General features: G+C 46.8%; 1 protein-coding gene across 1 annotated transcript; it reads left to right on the top strand.

Moving 5' to 3' along the window:
• The first annotated feature begins 2,268 nt into the window (after nucleotides 1–2,268).
• Nucleotides 2,269–18,128, top strand: PANK2 (pantothenate kinase 2). The gene is made up of 7 exons (XM_083571545.1): nucleotides 2,269–2,586; nucleotides 9,899–10,251; nucleotides 12,067–12,320; nucleotides 13,024–13,200; nucleotides 14,101–14,224; nucleotides 16,601–16,726; nucleotides 17,490–18,128. The coding sequence occupies exons 1-7, from the start codon at nucleotides 2,331–2,333 to the stop codon at nucleotides 17,538–17,540; spliced, it is 1,341 nt and encodes a 446-aa protein (XP_083427671.1). The 5' UTR covers nucleotides 2,269–2,330; the 3' UTR covers nucleotides 17,541–18,128.
• Nucleotides 18,129–18,710: the final 582 nt, after the last annotated feature.

Raw genomic sequence — 18,710 nt, 5'->3', positions numbered from 1 at the left:
CAGAATTCATTTCTTTCCTCCTTTGCACAATCCTTCAAGTCCTTCGGAACGATTTATCCAGATGCTAGCAGACCGGAAATTATTGGGGAAATGGTTTCTTGCAAAATATTTGTACCAATCCCCTGAACAGAAGAATGCCACAAGGCCCTTCATTTGTTACCAACACACATGGGAAGAAGCAAGTTGCAGTTTTGGTTAAGGCAAGCATTCAGCCTTCACATTTTTATTTCTCTCTCTAAATAAGGAAAGAGGATTCGAATAAGCAAGAACATTCCTATAAGGGAATGGGATCACTCCTTTTAAATTTTGCTCAAAGGTCTGGTAACACAGGAACCTGCCCCACAAGTGCCCGCTCAGCTTCTTTGATCTGCATGTTGTTGTTTAGTCGTTTAGTCGTGTCCGACTCTTCGTGACCCCATGGACCAGAGCACGCCAGGCACTCCTGTCTTCCACTGCCTCCCGCAGTTTGGTCAAACTCATGCTGGTAGCTTTGAGAACACTGTCCAACCACCTCGTCCTCTGTCGTCCCCTTCTCCTTGTGCCCTCCATCTTTCCCAACATCAGGGTCTTTTCCAGGGAGTCTTCTCTTCTCATGAGGTGGCCAAAGTATTGGAGCCTTAGCTTCAGGATCTGTCCTTCCAGTGAGCACTCAGGGCTGATTTCCTTCAGAATGGAGAGGTTTGATCTTCTTGCAGTCCATGGGACTCTCAAGAGTCTCCTCCAGCACCAGAATTCAAAAGCATCAATTCTTCGGTGACCAGCCTTCTTGATGGTCCAGCTCTCACTTCCATACATCACTACTGGGAAAACCATAGCTTTAACTATACGAACCTTTGTTGGCAAGGTGATGTCTCTGCTTTTTAAGATGCTGTCTAGGTTTGTCATTGCTTTTCTCCCAAGAAGCAGGCGTCTTTTAATTTCGTGGCTGCTGTCACCATCTGCAGTGATCATGGAGCCCAAGAAAGTAAAATCTCTCACTGCCTCCATTTCTTCCCCTTCTATTTGCCAGGAGGTGATGGGACCAGTGGCCATGATCTTCGTTTTTTTGATTTTGAGTTTCAGACCATATTTTGCGCTCTCCTCTTTCACCCTCGTTAAAAGGTTCTTTAATTCCTCCTCACTTTCTGCCATCAAGGTTGTGTCATCTGCATATCTGAGGTTGTTGATATTTCTTCCGGCGATCTTAATTCCGGCTTGGGATTCATCCAGTCTAGCCTTTCGCATGATGAATTCTGCATATAAGTTAAATAAGCACGGAGACAATATACAGCCTTGTCGTACTCCTTTCCCAATTTTGAACCAATCAGTTGTTCCATATCCAGTTCTAACTGTAGCTTCTTGTCCCACATAGAGATTTCTCAGGAGACAGATGAGGTGATCAGGCACTCCCATTTCTTTAAGAACTTGCCATAGTGTGTGCTTTTACAAGTGCTGCATAACGCACTCCCAGTGTAGCTGCACCTGCCCTTTGGAACTTGCTGCCTCTTGACATTAGGGCAGGTCCCCTCCAGGTACATATGGGTAGGGGGAAGTGTTTCATTAGGTACTGAGGTGGCAAGATAGCCTACCTCACAGGGCTGGTGTGAGGATGAAGTGGGAAGGAGGCAATGCTGCATGCCGCCCTTGAGCTCATTGGTGATGAAAGGCGCGATATAAATGTAACCATAATACACGTGAAACCACCACCTCATGTGCACGTCTGAATGCGCTAACTAACGTTGCTGCATGTTTTACTTGGAGAACGTTGTCAAGTGCTTTTCCCCACACTCTTTGATGTTTATTTTCTTTTTCATCAATTCCCTCACTTGAAATCTGAACATACCAACCCCCACCCCGCGCGCCCCAAATCTCTCCTTGCTGGGTAGCCATGGCTACCCGATGTGCCATTCGTCCGCTAGCTCCGCCCTTTTGTCGACAATCCTTCTTTCTCAGTGGAGGATAGGCCCGTCGCTCTCCCTTCCGGAGGAGCCGGTTGGCTACGACGATTCCGTTACACGTCCCGCCTCTTGAGGCCCGTTGTACCTGTATTTGCGTGCGTGTGGGTTGGCTCCTTGAATCGGCGGCTTTTCATTGGCGGGATTCGTTCTCCCTTGCCATTCATTGGAGGGATTTGGATCTCTCCTTTTTTTTGCGCCCACCCCTTGGAAACCTTCGCAAAGCCGCATTGGACATCTTCGTCCGTCGCTCCGCGCAAGGAAAGCTCTGATTGGTAGGCGGTTTGCTTCTTCTCCCACCCCTCAAGGTTTCGCAGAGGGGAGGAGGCGGCGGAGAAGGCGTTCGGCGCAAGCGCAGTGCCCGCCGTTTCCGCGGCGAATGGGGCCGCGCTGCGGATGGAGCCGCTGCAGAATGGAAGCGGCGAGGAGGGAGAGGAGGCGAGGCCGCCGCCGCCCCCGGGCGCCATGGCGTCGGGGCGCGAGGCCGGACCCCCCGCGGAGCAACGGCTGAGGCGAAGCCCCGCCCCTGCGGCCCTGGCCGGGCGGCGGCGCAACGGCGCCTCTGGAAAGGCGGAGGCCGCGGAGCGTCGCGAGGAGCGCGCTGGCCCCGCCCCCCGGCCGCGCCTCGACTCCCTCCGCAAGAACCGCCCTCGTGAGTGGCTGCTAGGGGGCGCCGGAGGGGCGGGGCTTCTCCGGGAGGGCGGGGCCTGGGAGAGGGGGCGGGGCCTCGCGGGGTTAGGGCGGGGCTCCCTATCAAATAACTAGGCATGGCTTGTCTTGAGCTTTCATTTATTATTATTATTAAAATTATATTAATATTTGTTGATTAAATTTGCATTCAATTTAATTATTTCATGAAATTTATTCACCGCTAGATTGTGTAAAAACCCCCGAAACCCTCAAAAAGATAAAATGAGGAACCATATTTTGCTCTTTTCAGGGTAGGATCCGATTTCACATTGTTACCTTATTGTTCTGACTTCCTTCTGCCTCCATTTTATCTCTCTCACTGCATTTGCATCCCACCTTTTTTCTCTCCCTCCCTCCCTTCCTCAGCTCCATTTTAGTCTCATGACAACCCCATGAAGTTGAAACAAAATTAAAAAATTCCTTCCTGTAGCGCCTTAGAGACCAGCTAAGTTTGTTATTGGTATGAGCTTTCGTGTGCCTTTTTCTTTTCTACAAAAAAATAGATTGTACCTACCTGTAACTAGAACCCATGAGGTTGGTTAGGTTGAGAGACAGGGACTTCCCTCAAGGGCCTCTCTCAAGTTTTGTGACTGCGTGAGGGTCTGAACCCTGGTCTCCCAGGTCCTAGTTAAACGCTCTGACTACTGCTCTGCCCTGGCACTTCACAAGAACCTTGTTGATGTAGATTAGGGGGAGAGAGAGAGAGGTGGATATTGCTGGCTCAGAATTGCCTGTGGAGCTCCATGAATGAGTGTAGATTCGAACTTGAGTCTCCCTGGTCCTCATATAAATATTTTGGTGGCTAGAATTTGCAGACGGAGCTATGTAAGTTGTAGCTTGAGAAAGGAAAGATTGTGTTATCTGTGGCAGCCGATAAGAAAAAGAAGAGGCTTGTGACTGCTTTTATTTATTTAACCCAGGAATTTCCAACAAAGCTTACACCATTTCCAAATTCAGAAAGCAAAATTAAAGTACAGTGTAGTAATTTCAAGTAGTATACTGGCTATGTACTGCTCCCATTGGAGATTGCATCTAAACCTAACAAACCCAGTGCAGCTAAACCGAATGGAATGGCATTAAAAAGCGGAGGGGAGGCCTTTTACAGTTGGGGGGAGTCACTACTGAGAGAGCTCTGTTGCTGGTAGCCTAAGGTTACCAGATTTTTTTCAATGAATCCGGGGACACTTTAAATAAATAAATACATACTTACTACAAGTTCGGGACATTGATGCTGCAGCGATGGCAGTGTCAGAGGGGCGGCTTCCACCTTGACCTCAACCGCCACCTTTCCCTTTCCTCCGAGGCTTCTATCTCTGTGAGCCTGGGCAGCCCGAGTTGTTGGTTCTTCGGTGGTGGTGGGGAAGCGGTGCGCGGTGGGTCAGGCATGGAAGGCAGAGAAGGAGGGCCGAGAGCGGCAGCGGCGGTGAGGCTCAGGCAGCGCGATGCCTCCCTTCCCATCAGAGCAGCCCCAATCCCATTCCTACTTGCGTGCAAGCAGGAGGGGGTGGGGGTCCCTCAGCTGGGAAGGGAGGCTTCCCGTTGCGTAACTGAGAGATCCCTGCCCCTTCTTGCTTGCACGCAAGCTCTGATAGGCAGCGTGAAGCCTCCCTTCACAGCTTAGTTGCTGGGGTCAGGGAAGGTGGAGGCAGCCCTGAAGCTGCATCTGAGAGCCCCTGCACCACCATCAGATGGGGACTTCTGAGCAGCTCCTGAATCCAGCCAGAGCCAACTGCTCCGGGCTGCTGAGACTGCCACCACTGTGTTTCCCGGGGACATTAGATGAAATCCGGGGACATTTGGGGGATGGAATTTGTCCGGAGACCTATTCGCAAATTCGGGGGCTGTCCCCAGGAAACGGGGACATCTGGTAACCCTATGGTAGCCACTTGTACCTCAGATGGCTGAGGAACCCAGAGATGAAAGTTTAGTGTAATGCAGAGGCAGGGAGTCAAATAAAATACTGTGAAACAGTGCTATGAGAATCTGTGTGAAGAATGCCCTGCTTGTTTTGATACTACACATTCATGGACTTTCATAAATCTAACAGGGGAAATCTTGTTTCTAAATGAATTTTTTTTAAATACATATACAATTGGGTCATGTATGGCATCAACTTTAGTACGTGTGCATTTTTTAAAAATCTCATTTTGAAGACCAATTCTGTATCTGACATTACACCACTGCCATCTTGTTCATTCTATGCTCATATAATGGATGCCACATGGCTTATGCCATAAGAAACCCATTTATCTTAAAGGATGCCATGAGATTGTTTGCTGAAACAGGTTTATGTGGCTATTTTTCCTGAATGTACATACATGTCAGCAAGCTGAAAAACTCTGGAATTCATTGTCTGAATAAACACGAGGCTTCTATCAGGATGGCAGGCATGAAAAAGCTGACTCTGAATCTTGAGCCTGTCCATAATTGTTACAGAAGAATCTTGTGTTTGTAGCTCGAGAACTAGGGCTAGATGCTGTTCTGGTTTAATCAGTCTAGAGTTGAAAAGAGAGTGGCTTTTTTCAAAAAAAAAAAGAATGTGTTGATGAGCTAGCCCTGCCTTCTGCAACTTGGTGCCCTCAAAATGTTTTGGATTACAAGTCCCATCAGCCCCGGTTGCCACATTCCGATTTAGAGGAAGTGTTGGTGTTCAGTGGGAAATGCATAGATGAGGTTGGCAGATGTTTGCTGGAGGTCTTGAGTGGGGCAAAATCTCAGTGAAGGTGCAAAAGGAGAAAGTAAAAGGGGGAAGGAGCTGACGGGGTGTCATTGTCGCAAATGGGGTTCAAGAAACAATGCCATAAGACTGCCTTTGTTGTGCAGTTGCATGTTGCAATTAATTTGAGCTGAAAGGGATGTTGACACTTAGCTGCAGAAATCATGCCTGGTTTGCTGTGTTCAAAGGGTTGCTTTGCATATTTTCAGCGGCTCCCTATATCCCCCTTCACCAACTATCTGAACGTTAGGTTGATGAAATAATTACATAATTGCAAATCCTCCTGCTGCAGCTGATAAACTGCAAAGAAAATGGAGGCCCTGGCACAGGGGCTGGGAAAATTTTTCTTTGGTTTAGCTGCAGTTTTCTGCATCTCAGGACTGTTGCTTGTTTGAACGCTGTTAGTCATGCAAAAAATTCTGCCAGACACACAAATCTGCCTGAATTGTGCTTGATCATTATCCATGCTGGGATACAGCTGGTAATCATGTTGCACATCTGTAAATACTATTCAGGCAGTTTCTGGGGTGATACTAGATGATGCAGTTCAATATGTTCTGAAGGTTTAGGTTTTTTAAAGTGTGATTTGAAGCCATTTTGGTAAATCTAGCCTTTTCCTCACTTGCACCTGAGCATTTGGTATATAAGGTTCTCGGGCATCTTTCCTACCTGAGAAGTAAAACATTTTGTTGGTAGGAATCATGTCTACATAAAGCTACATATGCATGGCAGTTGTGATGGTGTGGAAATGGCTTTTTGTGCATGCTTAATGTCAGTCTAGGTACTCAGCAAAGGTAGAAGCAAACCAAATGACTCCTTCCTTGGAGGTTTTTAAGCAGAGGTTGGATGGCCATCTGTCATGTATTAGTTGAGATTCCTTCATTGCAGGGGGTTGGACTAGATGACCCTTGGATACCTTCCAACGCTACAATTCTATGTTAATGCCTGATATGAGACACACATATGTATAAAATATATTTTAAAAAGATATGAGACACATGTTGTTCACATGGTCATGCTTTTCAGATTATTGTCTTCCAATGAACTACTCTATTCCCAACTTTTGAATGAAAAGTGTAATGTCGGTGGACAACAAAAGAGGTTTAAAGACACTCTCAAGGCAAATCTTTAAAAATGTAGTATAAACAACGACAATTGGGAAACACTGTCCTGCGAGCGCTCCAGTTGGAGAACAGCCTTTACCAAAGGTGTCATGGGCTTTGAAGACGCTCGAACTCAGGACGGAAGGGAGAAACGTGCTAAGAGGAAGGCACGCTTGGCAAATCCACACCGTGATCAACTCCCGCCTGGAAACCTATATCCCCACTGTGGAAGGATGTGTGGATCCAGAATTGGCCTCCATAGTCACGTACGAATACACCGTTAAAACTGTATTCATGGAAGACAATCTTACTTGGCTACGAGTGATCGCCAAAGAAGAAGAATGAGACACAGTTCCTATAAAAATGCAGCTCCTATAAAAGAATTGGAGCCCCTTTAATAAAAGTCCCTCTCTCAAAGAAATGCAATGCAGCTGGGTCTGTTTTTCCTGCTATTAAAAAAAAAAAGAAAAAAGGTCTAGCCAATGGAATGTCACAAAGCAGATATATTGCAGGCCTTCAGTGGAGGCCAGCTTGTGGGATGAATTCATTTTATACGTGAGGCAGGATTGGAGTAACTGAGCCTGAAAGTACAATGGCTGCAAGTCATTATCCTTACCTTCTGCCAAGAAAATGTCTTGGTTGGAGATAGTATCCCTTTCCACCCCACCATCCTCATGCAGAATTGATTTGTGCGCCAGCACTGGCTAGGGGGAGATCACACGTCCTAAAACAGAGGCTGGAGGATCATGGGGATCCTGACAGTGGAAGTTGCTAGTTCTTGCCAGTCGTCCCCCACCGCCAGACTTCAAAGGCACATGCAGTAGTGTTCTTTGTGTGTAAAAGAATCAGGAAGACAAGTTATTTTAAAAACAAGAGTATTTTGTATAAGTGTAAGTTGTGCAAGACCAAAATTGTGGTCTTTGGGAAACATAGCCCCTGATTCAAATGGAAAGTGGACCAGCAGGAATTTGGAGTAAGAGTGTTCCTTTAGACACAGTCGTGGAAGGGACATTTGATTTGTAAGTCCCGTTGCCTCTCAGTGATGTCCTCCTCTGTCTCCCATTTACTACAACTTGGAGTCGACCAACGAAGTTGACTGCTGGGGGACTTGAGGCAAACAAAGTGAGGAACTTCTTTACACAGCACATAGTGAAACGATGGAATTGACTTCTGCAAAATGTGATGATGGCTGCCAGCTTGTGCGTGGCTTTAAAAAGGGGATTAGATCAATCCATGGAGTCTAAAGCTATCAATGACTGCTAGTCATGATGGCTGTGTTCCTGTTTCCAGTCTCAGAGGCCTCGTGCAGGGGTCAGCAAACTTTTTCAGCAGGGGGCCAGTCCACCGTCCCTCGGACCTTGTGGGGGGCCGGACTATATTTTTTTTGGGGGGGGGGGAAATGAAGAAGAAGAAGAGTTTGGATTTGATACCCCGCCTTTCACTCCCCTTCAGGAGTCTCAAAGCGGCTAACATTCTCCTTTCTCTTCCTCCCCCACAACAAACACTCTGTGAGGTTAGTGGCGCTGAGAGACTTCAAAGAAGTGTGACTGGCCCAAGGTCACCCAGCAGCTGCATGTGGAGGAGCGGAGACACGAACCCGGTTCCCCAGATTACGAGACTACCGCTCTTAACCACTACACCACACTGGCTCTTCCTATGCCCCACCAATAACCCAGGGATGCATTTTAAACAAAAGGACACACTCTACTCATGTAAAAACACAATGATTCCTGGACTGTCTGCAGGATTTAGAAGGTGATTGGGCCGCATCCGGCTCCGGGGCCTTAGTTTGCCTACCCGTGTCTCATGCCTCTGAATGCCAGGTGCTGGGAATGACAGTGCGAGAGGGCTGCTGGCGTCTAGCCCTGCTTCAGCTGGATAGCTCAGTTGGTTAGAGCATGGTGCTGATAATGCCAAGGTTTCAGGTTCGATCCCCATAAGGGACAGCTGCATAGTCTTGCATTGCAGGGGGTTGAACTAGATTGGGGTTTCCCAAACTTGGGTCTCCAGCTGTTTTCAGACTACAGTTCCCATCATCCCTGACCACTGGTCCTGCTAGCTAGGGATGATGGGAGTTGTAGTCCAGAAACAGCTGTGGCCCTGCCAACCACTGGTACGTGGCTCCACCAAGAAAATTACCGCAAGGCAACGTTGCCCTTGAAATGTTCTTCTCCCGTTTTAAACATTGGCTTCTTTTAGGAATCCTTGTGAATCTAGGAAGCAGCATTTAATATCTCTTCTGTACGTGGCCGCAGAGGAAGTGAGGGAGAATGCATTTCTCACTCTGGCAAATGTACTTAATGCTTCTAACTTCCGTTCTTCTTATGCTAGAACAGCAACAAATAGTTCTTAACACGGCCATTAATATGTGCTTGGGGTAGTTTCCTGAACTGTTGTTTTAGCTTTAATTTTGAGAAACAGGTGACCTGGTAACATCACTTGCAACCACCTTCATTCTGGTTTACTGACTGTCTCATTAATAGCATGGTTTCGGGGGGGGGGTAATCTGGAGCGGTAATTGTAGTTTACAGTCACTATCTGTAGTGCTATTTATTTCAATGGGTTAGTCAGGAACAGCTGGTTGGCATATATGGATTTATACACCATGTACGTTTAGCTAATGGGCAGGCCTTGCCAGGTCAGAAGTTTGGGTATAAATGTAAAAACAAAGAACAGTTCAAATTAGTTACTTATAGCAGGCATTTCCAGCCTTGAACATTGGAATGATCAGATCTTCCACACCTGGCTTTGGTAATAAAACTAGTCGTTTTGTCTGTGGAGGGTGTTAATAAATTCTGTTGGTTTTGTACTTGATGTGTGTTTTGTGCACTGCAAGCCCTTTTTTCCTTTAGACTCTCTTTCCACTCAGCTTCCCAACGCTCAGCCTTCTTGCCCACCCCCAACTTCCTTTCTCTTACGCATTTGCAGTTCTTTCCCTAATGTGGCAGAAACCATGTAGCTTTGCCAAGTTTCTAATTCATGTGTTGATGCTAGAATGTATGTGAACATTCTGCAGTGTCATGACAGTTCAGCAAGTGGTTGGGGTGAGCCCTTGTCAACTGGGGGGCGGCAACTGGGTTTTATTTTTATTTATTAAATTTGTATACCGCCCTTCATCCGTAGATCTCGGGGCAGTTCACAGCATAAAATTGCAAGATCAGTTTAGTCTCTTTAGAAATGTACAGTGGATGCTCGGGTTGCGAATGTGATCCGTGCGGGATGCACGTTTGCAACCTGCATCTGCACATGCACGGGTTGTGATTCGGTGCTTCTGCGCATGCGCAAAGTGTGATTTAGTGACTGCTGAAACCCAGAAGTAACCCATTACAGTACTTCTGGGTTTCGGCAGTCCACAACCCAAAATAACACAACCTGAGGCGGCTGTAACCCGAGGTATGATTGTATAATAAAACACCACCCTTGTAATGATCCCTTTTCTCCCTTATTCCTTTCAGTCTTTCCTTGGTTTGGCTTGGATATTGGAGGGACCCTGGTGAAGCTAGTGTATTTTGAACCAAAAGACATCACCATGGAGGAGGAAGAGGAGGAAGTGGAGAATCTGAAGAGCATTCGGAAATACCTGACCTCCCACACTGCCTATGGCTCTACAGGCATTCGGGATGTTCACCTTGAGCTAAAGGACCTTATGCTGTGTGGACGTAAAGGCAATCTGCACTTTATACGCTTCCCTACTCATGACATGCCTGCTTTTATTCAAATGGGCAGCGAAAAGCACTTCTCAAGCCTCCACACTACCTTATGTGCCACAGGAGGTGGAGCATATAAATTTGAGCAGGACTTTCGCACAGTATGCAATTTTTGGCTTATATATTTTTAAGCTGCTATAGCACATGGTTAAAGCTTGCAAAACAGAGGTGCTGCATGTCTTCATAACCTCTGCAGCAGCTCTCTTTTGTAATGCTGTTCCCTGATTTGAGTGTAAGGGCAGTGTGAAGTTGGTCTCTGCCAGGTGTGAGAAGCTTTTGGCCTGATAAATGTTGCTAAACTACAACTCCCATCATCCCTGGCCATTGGCCATGCTGGTTGGGGCTGATGGGAGTTGTAGTTCAGCAGCATTTGAAGGGCTGGGCTTTATCTACACTGATACGAAAAATGCTATAAAAATGCTTTAAAATTTAGCTCTCGATGCAATTGGCCATTGGTGATGGATTGCTGCTCTACAGCGTCCTCTGGTATCACATTTCTGTAACGCCCATATAATGTTATAATTAACCAGTGTAGCCGAGTCCCTGGTTTGCTAGATGCAAACTTTAACATTGTTCTTGCATTCCATGAAACAAAACTTCCATGAGAAAAACTCTGTGAGTAAGATGATTCTGCCAGCTATTGCTGCTCCATCATTGCCATCTCTTCAGGATCTTAACACTGCCTTCGTCAGCCTCTGTTACTCTCTAGGTATTTTGGACTACAACTCACATTGGCTCGTGCGGATAGCAGTTGTAGTCCCAAATATCTGGAGAGCACCAGGTTGGTGAAGGCTGGCTTAATGTAGGACAGCTGACTAAAGAGTTTGTATTGCACTGATTGTAGTGGTGACTGTGTTGGCTTCACCATTGGGTTGCAGGTTTGGTGTGCGCACAGAATGCTGCTGCTCAGAACCATGTTAGAAACGCTTTCTTAGGTAACCAAAGACAAGTGAGGGGGAAAGCAGTGAAAGGAGTTCCTTTGCATTCTCTCCATGTCTGCTTCAGCAGCTGTTCTTCATTCATTAGGCAGCGGTGCTGGTTTACGGCATGCCTGTGATTTCACTGTGAATCATAGAATTTGGTGTATTCAACAGACCTTTGCTTCTCAGCTGCTTCCTCCCTCGTTGTAAACAAAAAAAGAGAATTGTATCTCATATGTACTGGGAAGGATGAATGTTGATGGTTAAATGTGGGCTAATTTAACAATCAACTCTCATCCTTTCCAGCATCTTTGAACTATGTTTCTCTGTCTCTTTTGTTTTTGTTTACATCATTAGATGTTTCCTGTTTTTTGTGTGTGTTTCTTCTATTGTCCTGCCCATCCTGTTTTTCAGTTTCCAGAGATTAAACCTTCATGAAATCAGACTTCAGCGCTGTGGCTAAACTTCAGAGTAGCTACTGGTGTTTGGTTTCAGAGAGCCTAAATCATAATCCTCCATGAGGGCTGCCGTTCCTTTGCCTCATGGCTGTTTGCCCCATTTCTCCATTTGCCTCAACTCCTCTGTTAGTTTGCAGTTACTGGACTCGGTTTATTTTATTAAGCTATTTTTACCCAGCAGTTGCCAGGGCCCTCAGAGATGCTTTAAAACACATACAATTCATAAAAGCAATAGAATCAGCTTATAATAAGCATGCCCCCCCAATAACCCACCTTTCATCAAAGCAAATAATTGTTTGCCGGTTTAGCAAACTGGCATAGGTTTGAATAAGCCCATTTTGCTAGCATTGATGGTGGTGAACTTTCAGGCTTTGCCATTTCTAATACTGAAACTCAAAGGGTCCTCATTTGTGGTTGGCCAGTGTTCCTAAGTGCTGAGAGAGAATGGAAGGGGGGTGGGACCTGTAAGCTGCTTGATGAGACCTTCCTTGGAGTGTTTCAATATCTAGTTTTCTTCAAAGCTTGTTTCTCCAAACAGGTGAGCGACCTCCAGCTTCGCAAAATGGATGAACTGGACTGCCTTATTAGAGGAGTGCTGTACATTGATTCGGTTGGGTTCAACGGACACTCGGAGTGCTACTATTTTGAGAACCCAACCGATCCCGAGAAGTGCCAGAAGCTCCCCTTCAACTTGGAGAACCCCTACCCTCTTTTGCTGGTGAACATTGGCTCCGGGGTCAGCATCCTGGCTGTCTATTCTAAAGACGATTACAAGCGGGTGACTGGGACCAGGTGAGCTTTGAAAGCGTAATGCTTTCCCTTTCAGATCTGCTAAGCGAGTTCGGACCACGAATCAAGTGACTTGCAGTCCATGTGCATGGCTAGGTGATACCTCTGGTGTCAGATGGGCATAGTGCAGCTGTATCATGTACAGTGGTACCTTGGGTTAAGAACTTAATTCGTTCTGGAGGTCCGTTCTTAACCTGAAACTGTTCTTAACCTGAGGTACCACTTTAGCTAATGGGGCCTCCCGCTGTGGCGCCGCCACACGATTTCTGTTCTTATCCTGAAGCAGAGTTCTTAACCCGAGGTACTACTTCTGGGTTAGCAGAGTCTGTAACCTGAAGCCTCTGAACCCGAGGTACCACTGTAGCTGCTGAGGCTGCAGTTCTGTTCATCTGGCATCGAGGCCTATTTACCATAATGGGACTTATTTTGGAGAAAACATGCCTCGGGTTGAGCTGCAAGATTGTCATCTGCTCCCTTTTCTCTGTGAGGTTGTAAAAAATTTAAGGATTTTGCCACATCCTCACATCTCTCATGAGGCTAGCGTGGAGGCCTGTGCCGTGACATTGTCTATTAACTAGTTAACTTCATTTTTGCTGGGTTAAATCACAGGCGTCTTGTCCTGCAAGTTGTTGGTCTTCTCTTCCCCCTCTACCCAACGCTTTCACAGGATGGTAGAAGTGATTTGTGCGTCTTGTTTGTTTGCTAGCCTTGGAGGAGGAACCTTTTTTGGTCTCTGCTGCCTGCTGACTGGCTGCTCCACCTTTGAAGAGGCCCTCGAAATGGCAGCCAACGGGGACAGCACCAAAGTGGACAAACTAGTGCGGGACATTTACGGAGGAGACTATGAGAGATTTGGGCTGCCCGGTTGGACGGTAGCATCCAGGTAAGGCCGCACCTGGTGTTTCAGTAGAGGGCATGAGGCAGCTTGAATAACTTTCCCCCATCTGTTTGGTTTTGGCAACCTGGGAAAAGGTGGCTTCTGAATGAGCCTCTGAATGTCACTTTTGGGGAATTGCAAATTGGGAGAGCACTGTTGAGCTCATGTCCTTGCAGGCTTCCAGTTGGCTACTGCAGACTAGATGGGTCTCTGGTCTGATTCTGCCGTGAGCCTTCCTTAAGTTTTTATGTTTTTAGCTATTGTAGTGCATTTAATTGTTTTGCTCGCCCAGAGCCTTTTGACATGCGGTAAACTAAGAATCAGACAAACAAAAACTTGTGTCAACCCTGAAACAGAGCAGCAGTTGTCTTTATTTTGCTTCAGATGAATGAGCATAGGAAGTACCAATAGGACCCAAGAGAAGAATTGTGTCTCTAAGGTTCTTATGCCCATATTCCCCAGTTTATAGACTGCTGGCTTCCTCAGGCTTGATGAGCCTGTCTTGTAGCCTGTGGAAGTGTGGGCTTGGAAGAGGGAAGTGAATCAGGCATGCCCAACTTTCACTCCAGTGCCACTTTTAACTGGCAAGGGGCTTCAGCTCAGCACCTGAATGCATGGAAATTCACACTTGATCGTGAGGGTGTTGGGTAGCAACTCTTGGAAAAGCTTCTATGGACCCAGTAGAATAGACTCGCTCCCACGAAAGTTGGTGGGCTATCCTTCCTTAGAGGTTTTTAAGCTGAGGCCAGATGGCCATCTGTCAAGGATGATTCAGTGGGTTGGACTAGATGACGCTTGGGTCCCTTCCAACTCTGATTCTAGGAACTGAAAGTTGGCAATCCCGTATGTTTCTCATGTAAATGGATTTTTAGGTGGGGGAAAAATTTTGCACAATTTTCTGTCCAGCTTTGGAAACATGATGAGCAAGGAGAAGCGAGAGGCAGCTAGCAAGGAAGACTTGGCAAGAGCGGCTTTGATCACCATCACGAATAACATCGGCTCCATAGCACGGATGTGTGCGCTTAATGAGGTATGGAAAGAGAGGAGCTGGGGAGCCAGTCAAGGGAAGTGTGTGCTTTTCAGTTCCTCACGGTCCTGTTGGTGGGGGCTGGGAATGCCTTCTGAAAGCACTATCTGTCTTGTTGTGGTCTGTCGTGAATGAGCAGCCAACTGTTTTGTGCTTCCCACTTTGCTCCTCTCCTGCCACGAGCTGGAGAAATAAACCAGGAATCTTTCGTTTCCCGTTACATCTGAACGAAAGATGGTGGTTGGCTGCTCATTTACAAACCACAGTCAGCAGACTGCCCCTTAAGCTGTGGTTTGTGGTTGGCTTGCTGACTGTGGCTTCTTAGGGAGTAGCAAAAGCCAGGTTCCCTGCTTTGAATGTTTCCCGCCTTCCTTTCACACGGGGGGGGGGCATGTTTAGGGTTGGGGGGAGCAAAGTGAGAATGATCAGGCAGCATGCACAATAAACACTGATAAACCAGAGAGTCTGGCTTAGCGTTGTGTGTGAATGTGAACAATGAGTAAAGAGCTGTCTTTTTGCTCCGGTGAGCAGTGAGAATTGCTGATTCTGAGGCCCTGCACTGCACCATGGTCCAGCAATGCCTCTGAGCCACTTCCTGTTGCTGTCGAGATGTGCTGGGCAGCATTGACTAGGGATATTGTAAACCTGTTCCAAACCAAGCTAAATAATGTTTCCAGGTTTCCGATGAACCCCACTGTTAGATTGTAAACAGTACAGAGAGCTTCCTTTTCTGAGGGCAGTCAGGAGAGACAGACAGGAGGATCTTTGGAGTCACTGCTGCTTCTGAAAGGGATAAAACTCCCTCTCGAGGCTGAGGACTTCAGCCGAGGAAGAGGGAGCGTGCCAGGAAGTAAGCTGTCTTGCAGCAAGAGTTGCTCCTCCTATCCCAGCTTCTTGCGTGGCATTACCCGAGCTTGGTGCTTTCAGCTTCTTTACAGTGCTGCCTTGTTGCAATCATGTCAAGCAGCATTGTACAGGGCTATGAAAGAGCCGGGCCCTCTCATCTTTTGCCTTGGGGCATCCGTGGCGCAGCAAGGAAGGCTAGCATCCCTGCCGCTGTAACCCATCGCCTGATATAACAGCAGCTCCAAAGAGAAGCCTTTGGGGGACACTCAGAGGAGGTGTGAAGGATAATTGGAAAACCAGAGGCAAAGGTGACACTGTGGTAGGAAAGGGATAGAGGAGGAAAGTGGTAACAGCCAGGACTTCAGCTTTACCTGATCTCAATTGCCTGCCTTCACCCCAGGTCTTAAGGTGAGTCGCTGATGCAGAAGTTCTTTCTGCAAGGTAGCTTGCACAATAGATATTGTGCTGACTTATTTCTCCTCTAGGATGTGAACTTCACACCACCCTACCCACCGTTGACCACTCCAGTCCCCCTCTCTTACTGGGCACAGCTTCTCCTGTCCCTAGATCCCAGTTCTCTCTCCACTGATCCCTACTTGCCAAAGCAAACATGCCACCACCTTCACAGCAGGCGCCCTGGCAGTTAATATTCTGTGAAAACAAAAAAAAATTTTTTTCCTTCCAGTAGCACCTTAAAGACCAACTAAGTTAGTTCTTGGTATGAGCTTTCGTGTGCATGCACACTTCTTCAGGTACACAGAACTTCAGGTGTGCATGCACACGAAAGCTCATACCAAGAACTAACTTAGTTGGTCTTTAAGGTGCTACTGGAAGGAAAAATTTTTTTTTTGTTTTGACTATGGCAGACCAACACGGCTACCTATCTGTAACTGAAATAGTCTGTGACTGACACTTGCCCATCAGCAGCAGCTCAGCCAGGGAATAAGGCAGGACCTTGAAGGCCACCAATCTTAAAACATTTTCTGTCCATAGGATGAAAACCAGCAGAAACCCCCAGGAATCATCTGTTCAGTTATTTTGCTCAAACGTCTCTTCTGTGATGCCTGACCCCCCACTTCATTATCTCGTTCTCTATCCTAGCTTGTCCCATTTTGCTGCAACTAATTTCCACACCGCAATCTGTTCTCTCCCATCTGGACCAGGCTTGCACCCTCTAATAATTGCTTAGCTCCTGAGCCTGGTGCTAACTTGGAAATGCAAAGCAGTGCAAAGTGGGGCTCGGGGGATATGATGCTCTTAACTAACTTAAACTACTGGGAGATGTTGGTCGTTGAGTGAGACACAAAGACAAGAACTAAATCGGCCTTCGGCAGCCTGGTGCTCTCCATAGAATGGACTACAGCTCCAGCCAGCCGGGACTGATGGGAGTTGTAGCCCAACGACAATGGGGGGCTGCACTAGGTTGGCAAAGGCTAAACTAAATCAAGGAAATGGCAGGGTGCATGTTTTAAGCGTGTTTGTTACTGTGAACAGAGATGTCAAGAGTCTTAACACTCCTTCCCCCTCTTGCAGAACATTAATCGGGTGGTTTTCGTGGGGAACTTCTTGCGTATCAACACAATCTCGATGAAGTTTCTGGCGTATGCTTTGGATTATTGGTCAAAGGGGCAGTTGAAGGCCCTGTTTCTGGAACACGAGGTAGAGTCACATTGAAATGCAAGCACTCTCTTTCTTTCTTCCTCCCTCCCTCCCTCCCTCCCTCCCTCCCTCCCTCTTCCCCAACTATAGCCAAGGCGGGGTAGGGTGGGTGGTAACCACCCTGCAAATAGATTATCCACTGTTTCCATCTTTTGAATAAATGAAAGGGGGGCGGGACCTGTTTCCATTTTTTATTTCAGTGCTGTGGCTCTCGTAATCTGACAGTTCAATAATCCTGAAACTCTCTCTTTGTAATTATTATAATAATTAACTGGATTTAGAGCTTAACTATCCTGAGGACGCAGGGCGGTGAATAGCAATTTAGTAGGTCATATAAAAGGAGCAAAGAGGGGAGGAGGTGGGGTAATACCCAGATATGTGTGTGTGTGTGTGTGTGTGTGTGTGTGTGTGTGTGTGTGAGAGAGAGAGAGAGAGAGAGAGAGAGCACTGAACTTAATAAAAAGAAGCCGCCGCCCCCCACACACTGAAAGCACGTAGTTCATCTGAATTTGAGGGGCTTGTGGGGGGGGGGACTCAGCCAATCTCAGAGCAAGTGTGTGACAGGGTCCTTGCCTGCCTTCCTGGCTCGGTGTGGTCACACATAGTGGTGTTTTTTTCTTTTTCTTTTTAAAGGATATCTAAGCAAACTACCATCACTTTAAAATCAAAGTAATGAATAGGCCGATCTTGATCTTTGGGGCAAGTGTATTTTGACAAGCAATCTGATCCTTTGCATTTGTGCTGGTTTCGTTTCTTTAAACAGGGCTACTTTGGAGCGGTTGGAGCTCTTTTGGAGCTTTTGAATACATCCTGATTCGAGGTGGAGCCTGGGCCCAGGTTTTGCTGCTGGCAACGTCTACACCAAAGGGAACATCTCTGTTCATTCAGCTTTATTTGTAAGTGGGGGGTGGGGCGGTCTTGTCTGTTTGACAAATAACAGGAAGAAATAGTGAGTGACCTCAGCGATCAGTGCCGAAAAGGACAAAGGTGTGTGTGCTTTTTAAATAGCATAATCTGAATATAAACTAGTTTGTAAGAAGCCTATATCTGTTTATGCGAACTGTATTTGTCTTGCCTCTGGTAAAATACATGTTCAATCAGTCTTGCTTTGAGCAGCTCATGCCGTGAGGTGGCTGAGAGGGGGTCAGGGGCATGGGTGATACAGGTTGTACTATTCTGAAAACCAGCCTTTGCCAGCCTGGTGCCCCTGTAAGTTTTGGACAGCAGCTGCTGTTTTTGGAGGACACTAGGTTGGCGGAGGCGGCTCAAAACCTATTTTTAAATTCTGTGGTTTTTTTTAACTTTCTAATCTTGTATGGACTCTTATTAATTTTCATCATAGCGCTGAACTGTGTTGAATATGAAAACACACTTGAGATATTAAATCTATTTTTAAAAAGAACAGTGTGCAGCCTTATTGCTTTGAAGAAAATTGCTTTCCTGCTTGTGTTCATGTAAAGAAATTGGGGAGAAGGAAGGGGATCTGGGGAAGAGAAGGATTTAAGCCTGCATTCCCAGTTACGGCGACACAATCTGTCAACTTCCTTCTTCTGAAGAGGCCATCTTGGAATACGGGGAGGGTGGGGATCAGAAGCCACATTTTCAGGCTGCAAGTGAGCACCAAGCTGAGCCCATCATGTAGCCTAGAGTCACTCTAGTTCCCAGAATGTTAATGGACTACAACTCCCATCATCCCTGACCATTGGCTAAGATGACTGGGGCTGATGGAAGTTGTAGTCCAACAACATCTGGGGACCCAAGGTCAAAGAAGATTGCTCTAGATCAGGGTTTCCCAGACCTAGGCCTCCAGCTGTTTTTGGACTACAATTTCCATCATTCCTGACCACTGGTCCTGCTAGCTAGGAATGATGGGAATTGTAGTCCAAAAATAGCTGGAGATCCAAGTTTGGGGAACCTTGCTCTAGATCACACTTCAGAAGATATGCTTTCCCTTGTGCCTTTCCCCCACCCCCTAGCAAGGCAG

This window comes from Podarcis filfolensis (genome assembly GCF_964270895.1).
Source record: "Podarcis filfolensis genome assembly, chromosome: 9".
In the NCBI taxonomy this organism is placed as follows: Eukaryota; Metazoa; Chordata; class Lepidosauria; order Squamata; family Lacertidae; genus Podarcis; species Podarcis filfolensis.
This window is presented reverse-complemented; position numbering and strand designations above follow the sequence as displayed.

Bases quoted from the DNA above. Each gene is read 5' to 3' on its own strand.
- PANK2 (XM_083571545.1), top strand. From the start codon at position 2,331: ATGGAGCCGCTGCAGAATGGAAGCGGCGAGGAGGGAGAGGAGGCGAGG. The intron at 2,587-9,898 runs GTGAGTGGCTGC...TATTCCTTTCAG, and splicing joins CCTCCGCAAGAACCGCCCTC to TCTTTCCTTGGTTTGGCTTG. The intron at 14,225-16,600 runs GTATGGAAAGAG...CCCCTCTTGCAG, and splicing joins GGATGTGTGCGCTTAATGAG to AACATTAATCGGGTGGTTTT.